We start from the raw sequence: 11267 nt of genomic DNA, 5'->3' as shown, positions 1-11267 counted from the left end.
AAGGGAGAGGAACGAGCTCTGCAGGACGCAGTGCCGCTTTCCAGGGACCGGGAGGCACCTTACCCTGAATCCAGGGGAAGGCGGTGCTTGAGCTGGGAAGGGGATTTTCACCTTCCTATGATGACCAAGATGCTGCCACAGGATTTGCTACAGGAGCTAATGAACATGCCTGGGATGGGATTAGGTCAGGCACTCCAAATGATCCTGCCCATCTTCTCCATCTAGACTAGTTCACTGCCTAGGGGGGCAGCTGTCTCCATTTTCAGCCCTGCAGAAACCCACTGCTAGATCTTTTTTTTTAAAAAAACACATAATAATTAGATATGAGCTCATTTTATCTAGTTGTGACTCATCTACCAGAAGCTCTATCAAACGCCACTGCTGTGCTGGGAGTCTTGCTTTCTAGGGTGTGGTGACACATGCAATTACTAGACTGAGTAATCAAAACCCAGTACAGGTTTACTGCCATTACACACTAAGTTCTGCTAGCAGAGTTCTGAGGGACTACCGGTGTTAGGTCCCACAGCTGGATGTGCACACACGTGCACACGAATATCCCTGAGTGGTCTGATGAAGTCAGCAGGGCTATGCAAGGCTCAGATACCACCTGAAGCCCAAACGTATTTTTGTGCAAGTTTAGAGTAAGTTAATTTGTAGGCAAGGTCTTCTTATAAATTGAGAGACCTGGCAGGAAGGAGTCAACTTGCTTTATAAAATCCAGGAAACACAGCAACTGAATGGGCCACTGTGAAGCAGAATTAGTAGTGACAGAGATGCTCAAATAACAGCAAGTTTTACTTTGATGTTCTTCTGTTGTTCACCTTACCATCAGGAAGGTCCTTAGGTGTGATAATACACTGAAGACAGTGATTTGGGAAAGTCTAACAGCAAGAATTTTGTCCCTGCTAGTGCATCTGTCTATACGGTCACCTGTCGCTTTCCAGCTTGTCCACGTGTCCACTGCTGTGGGTCACTCCAGAGTGGGTAAGAATGCACTGTCGCCACTGCCATGCTAAATAAAAAATTAAATCCTGTGAATATGTGGCACTGAGAGAGCCTGGGGGGGCTACTCTGGTCAAACTCTCCCTGGGGTGAAAGCAAGCTGCTCTGCAGACTGAGCAGGGCGAGTTGGTCCCCAGCTCTACCTCTGCCACCAGAAAGGATTCACATTCATATGCAAAGCCCCTACACCCCGGGCTGGCAGGGCTGTGCTCCACTGTGGCATTCCCAGCACAGGGCAGCCTGGTTTTGAGCCCGTCCTGCCTGCCTCTGCTCTCAAAATCTACTTCTCTCTCAGCAGTAAGGACGCCCCACCACAAAACCCATCTCAAAGGCTGCCTGTAAAAACAAGAAGCGTTATTCGTATGAATGAGACTATTTTCGTAAGTGCAGATGCGGAAGCTGTTGCCACCAAAATGTTTAGGAAACCGGTGCAAGGCAATAGTCAAGCTGTAGCGTAGGAACCAGTTCAAGCACTCGGCTCTGGCTGCTCCCCAAGCTGCATCCTCGCCACAATGCAGCACGCCCAAGAAGAAATGACTGCGCCTGGAGAAGAAGATGATGCCTTTGGGGAAGGTAAAGTCATCTTTTATTAAACTAATCCCTCTCCCACTCTGACTAGAGACCCGTTTCTAGCTTGGGTGGTATTTCCTGGGTAAATCTGAAGATGCCTATGGGCTCCAAGGTCACAGGGTTACTAGACTTTCTTTTTCTCCTAAGAGAATAGAGAACAAAAGCACCCACATACAATGAAAATAACTTTCACACTGGTTCAGCAGCTTGCTTCCTCAGCAAGGAGGTTACTGCAGAAGAAGAAAGCTGCGGGGACACCAAGTGTGCTTTCTACAGTGGCCGCGCTAAAGAAAGTAGTGTGCTGGGCATTCAACACTGCAGGTGCAGCTGCTGTTACAGTAGTCGGGGCTCTTTACAGAGGCTAAAGGCAATTAAATTAGCTGAAAAAAATTAGCCTTCTCCTCTCCAACTGCCACAATCCAGGGCACAAAGCTGGTGCCATAGTTTCTTATCCCTAAAAATGCTTCTGCCAGAGCTTGATTCCTTGCTGCTTGCATCCTGTGCCACCGTTTACATGTATACCAAGTGCTACCAGGTCAAAATAGCAGAGATGCAGGTAAGAGGACCCAGAGGAGAAGCAATAATCTGTCTCATGGTGTCTAATTTCTGCCACTGCTTGCTGCTCCCCCTTGCACTCAAGCAGGGGCCAGGGGGAGAACTTGCTCATGCAAATCTTCTCCCGGCCCCCAGCCCTCCACAGTTTCCAAGGGAGTTGAAGGCACAAAGAGCTGCCTGGATCTGCTCCAAAGACTGTGAACCTTTAAACTCACTTTCAGCACAGCTTCAGCAAACCTCATTTAAACAAAGCTCAGCTGCGGTTGGTATGGAAAACTTAGCAGTGAATAGTGCCAAATCAAGTTATCTGAGCCCCACTGAAAGGCATCAACATAAAAAAGAAAGCAGTTTCAGTGATGTACTGTCTGTGCTCAAATACATTTCTCACGTATAAGTGCCCCCACTCCTCGCCCTGTGTGCCAGTTTAGGCTCACATGGCAATGGATTTGCAGAAAAGAGAGGTCAGAGCATTTGCATTCAGGAAAAAATCCTGGTAGTCCAGGGAAGACCTGATGCCACTGGGCAAATTAACTGGCATTGAAAGTACCCTGTTGTGCTCCCTGCATCCTGCCCTCACACAGGTGGATGATGCTTCCCAGGATAACCAGCAGGTGCTTCAACTTGATATGGACATTTCCAAGTACTCTGAATAACCAGTGGGATTTAGGCTTCACTGCTGTTTCTGAAACCTCTAGCCTATGTTCTTAATCAGAAACGTAGGTGGGAAGGAGAGGAATGCGTGCAGGTTATTCGACATTTATATTGTGTTATATGAAGGGAAAGATACAGTGCTTAAGCAATCCTTTCCAGCCTCTCAGCTAAGTTGTTTCTGGCAGGGCTGATCCAGCAACAGCTAGAAGAAGCTGGCTTTTCAAAGGCAGGAACATTTTAGAAATTTCTCCATGACCCTGCTTGGAGCAGGAGGTTGGACTAGATGACCTCCTGAGGTCCCTTCCCACCTGAGTTATCCTATGAGCCTGTGAGGTGGTGACAACATCTTCAAGTCAACTGTGTGTAACTGGGAACAAACCTACCCCAGCTGCTCCCTCGACCAGAGGGTCTGTTGGCTCCCAGACCTGCCAGCTGGAAAGCCCAAACAGCACCGACACAGTGCTAGCCTTCCCCTTCAGCCCCCTCTCCTCTCTCTTGAACGAGTTAGCAGGGAAACATTAACTTTTTGGCTGCTATTCCTGGAGCACCACTGACCCTGGAGGAGCCGCCGCGCTGCTCGGGTGGGGTGGGTGCGAGCAAGGGGAGCGGTGCCAGTCACAGGGCACCCCCGGCCCCCCTCAAGCTGCACAGACCTCAGTGCCAGCCAAAACTCAGCTGCAGATTTTCAGGCCAGATGGAGGCGTTTGTCCGGTGCTGAACTCCCAGGTCAGCACAGACCACAGCTCTTAGGGCATGGGCTGATTTTTTTTTTTTTTTATTTTCCACATCCAGCTTGATTTGGAAAGCAAATCTCCCACCCACCTTTTCAATTTGTCCCAATGCTTAACTACTGTCACAGTTAAAGGTAGCTACATCTTATTTCTTCTAGTGTTGATTTGTCTGGGGTTTTGGAGTTTGTTGCCCTCTTGTCCAGGTGAACAAAGAACTCACTGGTGCTTGTATGTATAAATGTCTCATAGAGCTATCTGCAGACTGTAGCTCTTACTCTTCGCCAAGCTGACTGTTATCAACGACTGTTTCTTTATAAAGTGTGAATTTTAATCTTTTAAGCATTTTCATGATTCTTGGGACCAGTCCTCTGGAGTCATGGACACAAACATAGAGCCCACCACTCCAAAAGGGTTACATCAGGGAGAAGTCCAGAAGTTACACGACCTGTTTACTCATACTTTATAAATATATGCATATATATGTAAAAATATATACATATCAGGATCAGTTCAAGGATCGGTTAGTATATATAAGGACCGCCTGAGTCCTTTTTGGGTCCCAGCATCACATGAGAGTCTCCTCTTCATCAGATTTTCCTCTATAATCTTCAAGTCTCTCAGCATCAAAATTTCTCAGGACAGAGTCAATACTATTGCATAATTATGGCTTATATCTTTTGCTCCCAGCTATGCCCATTCTAAACCCAGATGAATCAGCTTACTTTTTCAAGTAGCCTGTTCTTGGAGCAATTTACCACTTCCCCAGACATTGTGCCATCTGCATATTTGGTCAGTCACTGTTTAAAGTTCCCTTGCAAGTCACTGACGTAGAGTCCCGTGGGGACATAAAGTCCCCCATAGAGAGAAGACCAGCCTGTGCAGGTCCTCACTAGAAACTGGCATCCCTGATGATTCCTCAGCTGGGTTACATCTGTCTTTCTTTTGGATGCATTCAGCACATCTCATATTGATCTACTCCAGTTCAAGGTTCTTGGTCAAGATCTCATGTAGTACCAAGTAATATTTCTTACAAAAGTCCAAGTACACTATCAATACAACTATTTTCTCTAAAACCCTAACAAGTGCCACTGATTGTACTCCATCTTTAATTTTGCTTGTATGACTCCTACACCAGCTATTCCATAATGAGGCCAGGACCACTGCCAGGCTATCACATTGCTAGTGACACAACATGAACTCATCACTCTCTGGAAATCCTCTGGTGTTTCATGTTTCTCGAAAAATCAGCAAAGAGTCCCTGGGATAACTCTTTCCAAAGCTGTATTTTAAAATTCTTCTTTGGGAAAAGAGGGGAATATTTTAACAAAGGGGGAAATACTTTCTCATTTATATAGACAGTAAGCTGGCACTGATATTTTCCCACATGCAAACAAAAACATTTGTCCAAAACTTCTGTATTTTCTGCAGCATCATTGATAACTTCACCATTTTCATCCCCTTATGCTCCAATAGCATTGGTTTTCCTTATTGTATATTGAAATCCCAAGTCACAGAGCTGGGTGTGACACAGTATACTATATATATCTTCACAAAAGATTAGGCTGACTCTGGCAATAGGTATTCGAGAATTTGAAATATGTTCATCCTGAAAGAATATCTGTTAGATAATTTTCTTCTTTTCTAATAATAACCTTGCACTTACATTGTGCTATCTCCCTCAAAGACTGAAGAGACTTTGCCAATGACTTTGCGTAGATTCAGTGAGGTGCAACTCCCTGTCCTCTGCAACGTGGCCTTTGTTTAACAGGACACAGGTGCAGTATGCAAAAGTTTTGAGAAGGAACTGCCTTACCCTCTTGAAAGTACAGGCAGTGGTAGGTTTCATTTCTTTTAAAGCCTTACTCATTATGCTAATTCAAGGCAAGTGACTTCAGTTAGTTTTACACCTTTGTTAGGTGAAAACACCTACTTTGGGGAAAACGCTTTTTCATTTTTAGTGACTCTAAGTGCCTGAGATTCTGAAGTTATATTTCATTAAAAAGAAATCGCTTCCACTAGTGCAAGGCTTCCCCTCATCACTGCAGCCAAACAGGTGTGGGTTTTCCTTGGGTCTGTCTAAGCTGAGGAGCCAGGAGGGCTCCTGTGGCTCCCAGCCACAGGGAGGCAGGGAAATTTGGACACAAGTCAGCTCTCTTGGCAGATCCTGGTTTCCCCTGGGAGGAGAGCTGAGTGCTCACACAGAGGCACGGTGCCACCACTCCAGCACAGCCTCTGACTGGAGCTGGGGGCTTGGCACAGCAGGAGCTCCTAGATGAATACAGATACATCCATGCACAGAGTTTGCAAGCACTCAGTAAACATGTCAAGCATATGAGTCCAGGCATTTTGTTAGTAGTGATCAACATATCCAAACCGAGAATGCACAGGAGAAATAGAAATTAGGCTGTGATTTATTGCAGATCTTTTCACACAGCTGCTCCACACCAACCTGTCCTCGCATCTCCACTTCCCAGCCCCTGTATGTGCCCTCTGGTTGTACCTGCCGTAAGCATGACCTGCCTCTCAGGCCAGAACCAACACAAAATCCCATCCGTGTTCCCAAAGTATGGGGAAAAAAAAGCAAAGATGTCTTTTTTCATGCTGTTCAGTAAGTGAGTGCATCCTCTGGTTCAGTAGACCAGAGCCCCGCTTCAGGCAGCGCACTGCACAGTGTCAGAGTCCCAGGGCCCTCTCCTTGCACAGAACTGCCGCGCTGCTACGGCACACAGACACACTCCAGCACTGCCACCCACCAAGGCTCCCAGCAGAACAGTAACTGCATCAAAGTTTTAAGGTATGCTTCAAAAACGTACCAGATGCCTTTACATCCTTGTAAAGCCTGCCTGCCCTTTTTAAGGGAGAAAAGAGTTTTCGCTCTGGGGTTTAGGATCAGATTTGAGGCTTAGCTGCAATGAAAGGTAGCTGCTGTTCATGGTTATGTGCTCCACCTGGTGTATTGTAACATTGCTTCTGATGTTAGAAAAAAATGAGGATACAGGTTTGGATGTTAGCTTAAAGTTGAGACATGCTCTTTATTCAGCAACAATTTGGGTTAAGCAACTTTTCTCTTCCCCTAAAGCAATACAAGACACTATGCTTTCCGCAGACACACAGCTGCACTGACTTGTCTAAAAGTCACGCGGGGTGACCAGTATCACAGCTTACCTGTGACCCACTGGACCAGGCTGCTTTCCATGCTGCAGCTGGCCAGCCACTCACCCACCACTGCCAGCCCCTCTCTGGGGAGAGCCAGCTCAGGTATATCCCTGCCCCACCGATCGCATCAAACTAGTGCAAGTTTAAGCAATTTATGTCTTCTAAAGATATTTATGTGTACATGTCAGTACGGCATTCCAATGGATGTCTATCTCAGACATCTAGAGATACCATTTTTCCTGTGTTTTCACCCCAAACAGAGTTCGACATGTCTACTTTTTCCAGCATATGAGTGCCTAATAACTAAGAAGGCTGAGATAGGACATGGGAGACTATGGAGCATTGTCCTGGAAACATTTACAGGTGCCACCAGCCCTACCTGTCCTTTTGGCTTTTCTCGTGTTCCTAGAGACAGTGAACACGTATGCCATACCCACTGCAGCCAGAGGAAGAGAAGTCCCATCACTTCATCACCAAGGCAACAGTGGCTGCTTCAACCAGATAGATCGTAGTAAGAAATGTTTGGCCTATAAACTAAGTGCAGCACCTTTCTCCAAGAGCATGGGCAGGCCTACTTAACATGCAGGACAAGGATGGTGTGGAAAAGAGGGTGCTCTCTCATGGAGCATTTTTGCTTATTCCTGTTTATGCTAAATCTTTCGCTCACCTGCTGCTTGCAGCTGCGCCTCTTTGGTTGTTGTCCATGGACAGATGCAGAGCTATGCAGATGGGTGAGAGAGCTTTTTGTGGTCAGACGAGTCTGTGTGAGCAATCCATCCCCACCCCGGGCACCCCCACACCGACCCACCAGCAATGCTCCACCTCTAGTGCGTCCAGCTGTCCTGGGCAGCTGGAGGGCTATTTTTAACGGGCATCACACTCCGTAGCTGAAGCAGAATGAAGCCCCAAATTAAAAAAGATTGAAATGATAGAAACTTTCTGCTTTGTTGTCTCCCTGTTTTTTAATTAAAGATCTTTGATCTTTTTGCTGTTTCCTTCCCCATGTCTTGAAGGCAACATGTTTGGTTCGTGTTTGTTGACAGTATTTCTAGATCACTAATAATAACAACAGTGAAGGGAAAAAACAGGTCAAATAAACAAGTGGCATTTAACCAGCCCTCAGAGAAAAGAGGAAGGTATGTACAAGCCAGACAGAAACCACTGATTAGGTGTGCTTGGGCCACGTTCTAAGCTTGCAAAACAAGTGTCGCACCAAAGGGTGAAGCAAAATTGTTTCCTTTTCACCCATTTCCCCCCTCCTGTTTTTAGATATCACTTTTCAAAGCTCCGTGAAACACAAACTTCTTGTTACCCAGTCCCATCACTAAAGTCACAAAATAAATGTGGCTTGGCTAGCATGAGCTGGTGGCATAAACAACTTCACCCCTTTAACAATTCGAGGCACAGCTCAGCCGCCTCTGAAATGAGCTTCCGCCTGCCTGGATGCTAAAACCAAAGCCCTGTGGTTGGCGTCCCTAGGGTGTGACAGTGACAAAACAACCAGGTCAGGAAGTTCAGAGTTAAAAGGCAAGGAGTGAAAACAGTCTGAGAACATGAATTAGAGAGGGGAGAGTAGTCAAGCACTGGACAATGTCACAGAGGCACTAAAACGTTGATGGTGGGGTGACTTCCCAACGGTAGGATTTCTCTATAACGCAGCATTGCTTGGGGGGTGACGGATGCTCTTAGGCCCCAGAGAATTTTAAACAATGTTGTCTTGATCTGGCATCTAAAAGCAGGGAAATGTTTTGAAGAGGGGTCCTGATGTGGCTGCCACCTAAGAAATCCTTCCCCACTGCTGAAATTCACAGCTCAACCTACAGACCTTCTGCCAAGGGGGGGTGTGTGTGTGTGTGTGTGCATGTGTGTGCATTTGCACACCCCAAAAAAGATCGGGTGGGGAGTGTGCAGGGAAATATTCACGCTGTGAAGAGCCACTGATATTCCTGTGTCTTTGGCAACTGGAAAACAGGTGAAGCAAAACCGCTATGGAAATCCTGAGCACAGTAGGCTTAACGCTGCATAACTTACAGAGGCTGGCATTGACTTACTCTGGTTTAATTGTAGGCAGTCTGGGAACTGGAAAGTTCAGAGACCTGGAGCTTGGAAATGATGCCTAGAGTTCAAATAGTTGGTAAAAAGATGGAAAAACAAGAAGTGAGGTGGAAATAAAGGAAGACACAGAGAGTGAGAAAATAAAATGGGATTTTAGGGAAAATCCTACTGTGACCCAGCCCCCGCCTGAACAAATGGCAGGGATAAATCCATCCGCATTAAAACTGGGGCAGTTTGAAGCACCTCTTTACCAACATTCTCAGACATTTTGGGTCCTAAGTTCTAAAGCTGGTTACCTTAAGTTCGCCTCACAGGAGAGAAAGAGAGAGAGAGAGAGAGAGAGGGTGTCCCTCCTGGTGCCAATTCAGAGGATGGAAATGGGGATCCATCACTGCTGGAAGACCCTGGCTGTTTCCCTGCCCGTGGCAGGCCCCTGCTGCTAGGCTGGCAGCAGCGGGCACAAAGCGTGGCTGCTGCCCATGCTCAGGATGCAAGTCCATAGGGGTGGCCGGTCCCCAGGCAGGGTGACAGGAGGCAGACTCACTGCAGGAGCCAGGTAGCCTCATCTTTGTGATTGCAGGTCCCAGCTAGGAAGCCCTGCAGCAACCACGTACCATTAAAGCGATACTCTGCTTGCACTTTGCCTCTGGACAGGGCTCGGTAGCCAAGGTACTGCCCACACAGGCCTGAGTTAGGTTCCCACATGCACAGCGGTGCTTTTAGCTGTGCCCCACTGGGAAAACTGCCTACACTTGGTACTGCCCTGATACATCACAGTGGGGGAGCTCAGTGCCCAGGTTGCTCCTGCAACACCACTCAGCAGACCCATGCCAGGACACCACCTGGTCTTTACTGCCTATGTCATGGCATTGTGTGAGCCTGCCTGAAATTAATAATGACCCATCCCACAGAGAAGAAAAGATGCTACAAACATCCCGGCCCCACAAATAGTCAAGCCTATAACCCCAGGTAAAATGACTTTCCTGGGAAGCAAAACCCAAAACTTGCCCAAAAACTCAGACAGAGCCATCTGAGGTGTGCGTAGCGACACACACAAGGGCTTGTAGGGCCTCCCCTTTCATCATGCCAGGCTGCTCCTGGGGCCAGCCCTGCCTTCCTGCCAGTCCCGTGCCTGGCCCAAGGAAAGTCACCTGCAGGGAGGAGCTTTTGTGCAACTGATCCTCCCTCCAAGCCATGCAATACTGGAGTGGAAAGCCCCCTGGGCTGCCTGAGGTGTGAATCTACGGTTTGGTTCGGGAATGGCAGTGGCCGAGCAAGCAACAATCTGAGAGCTTCCCTGGAGGGGTGTCAGAGCCACCTGTGGCAGAAAAGGGAGGGCCAGCCTCTCTGAGGGGCTCGACGGGATGGCTAAAGGCCCTGTGAATATATCGCCACTACCATAGACACTAAGCTTTCAAGGACTCCTGCAGAACCCTCTTGGAGATGAGCTTATAAAATCTTACATCTTTGCCTTACAGCTCTCTGAAGTTTGTGATTAAGGTGCCAGTGGGTAACAAGGCTGGCCAACATTCAGGCTCCATGGCATAAATGGAGCTTCACTTGCATCCTTCTTACTTCGTGGTAGCTCAGGGCAGTGGAAGAGCTCTGCTGTGAGCATGGATGCGACCTACAAGGCACCATGTTCATTTTAGCAGGATGGTTGTGACTGTGTAGAAGCGCAGTTTGCCAACCAAGAACTCCTTGTAAGTTTTGGAGTCCTGCTCACTGCTTTCTCTCACTTGAGAAGGAAAGAGAAAAAGATAGGGCAGAGCGCAGGTAGTGTCATGGAGCTAACAGAGGTAGCGCCAAGCAAATGAGATCTTTTTCTGTCTCAAACACCACCAGCAGACCAGAGGTCACTGCGGTTTCTTAGTGGTGGTGATGGAAAGAGCAGAGCGAGCGCAGCCCGCTTCCTCTAGGGAACCCCTGTGTTCTGGGGTGGCATCTGGATAATCTGGATAATTTATAGATTGAATTATTTGGGGAGGCTGGGTTACATCAGGACTGAAGGATTGGGTTACAACTTTACACTGAACTAACAGATTTCCTTCTCTTGAGCACCTTGGAGAAAGGAGAGGTTTTACAAATGTGGATAGATTTGAAGCTAGATACTATCTCTGAGGTCCTCCTACAAACACATTCACACAGTGCCACACTAGCCATGCTAGCATGCATTGAACAAGCAAGGCACTCTTTTTATTGAGCAGGGTGGGAATGTCGAAAAGGGTCCATATAGAAATATTCTCAAAGCAAAACGGAGCCACAGGAGGAGTAAAGCCCTCCAGCACTGCTGAGCTCAGCTCTGGAGTTGGATGGCTATAGCTTTTTTAAAATTTTCCGTGGAAAAGCAGGCAGCTCGGGAGGTCCTGATCTGCTTTGCCTCTTCTGTCGCTCTGGGGAGCTTCCTGCCTATTCTATTCCTGATGCCTGTTGTGAGCCAAGTAAGAGTTAGCTTAATCAGCAACACCAGCCACAGATTAGTGCCAAGCTGTTGTCATTAATCACTTCAAAAATCACTGCTCTGAAAATAGTACCCAGGGTCAGATG

General features: G+C 47.4%; 1 protein-coding gene across 6 annotated transcripts in view; it reads left to right on the top strand.

Annotated features, from left to right (window-relative positions):
- Positions 1–1288: 1288 nt before the first annotated feature.
- RIPOR2 (RHO family interacting cell polarization regulator 2) overlaps positions 1289–11267 on the top strand; it is a 70290-nt gene continuing 60311 nt past the window's right edge. For 3 of the 6 annotated variants that reach the window (XM_080378546.1, XM_080378545.1, XM_080378544.1), the window contains exon 1: positions 1291–1575. In XM_080378546.1, the coding sequence (XP_080234672.1) occupies positions 1515–1575 (61 nt within the window). In that variant the 5' untranslated portion in view covers positions 1291–1514. Of the gene's footprint in view, positions 1576–11267 lie in introns of all 6 variants that reach the window. The other 3 variants (XM_080378542.1, XM_080378543.1, XM_080378541.1) reach the window with 2 other exon arrangements.

Source organism: Falco punctatus (genome assembly GCF_963210335.1).
Source record: "Falco punctatus genome assembly, chromosome: 3".
Taxonomy (NCBI): Eukaryota; Metazoa; Chordata; class Aves; order Falconiformes; family Falconidae; genus Falco; species Falco punctatus.
Note: the sequence above shows the minus strand (reverse complement) of the source record. Positions and strands in the feature narration are given on the sequence as shown.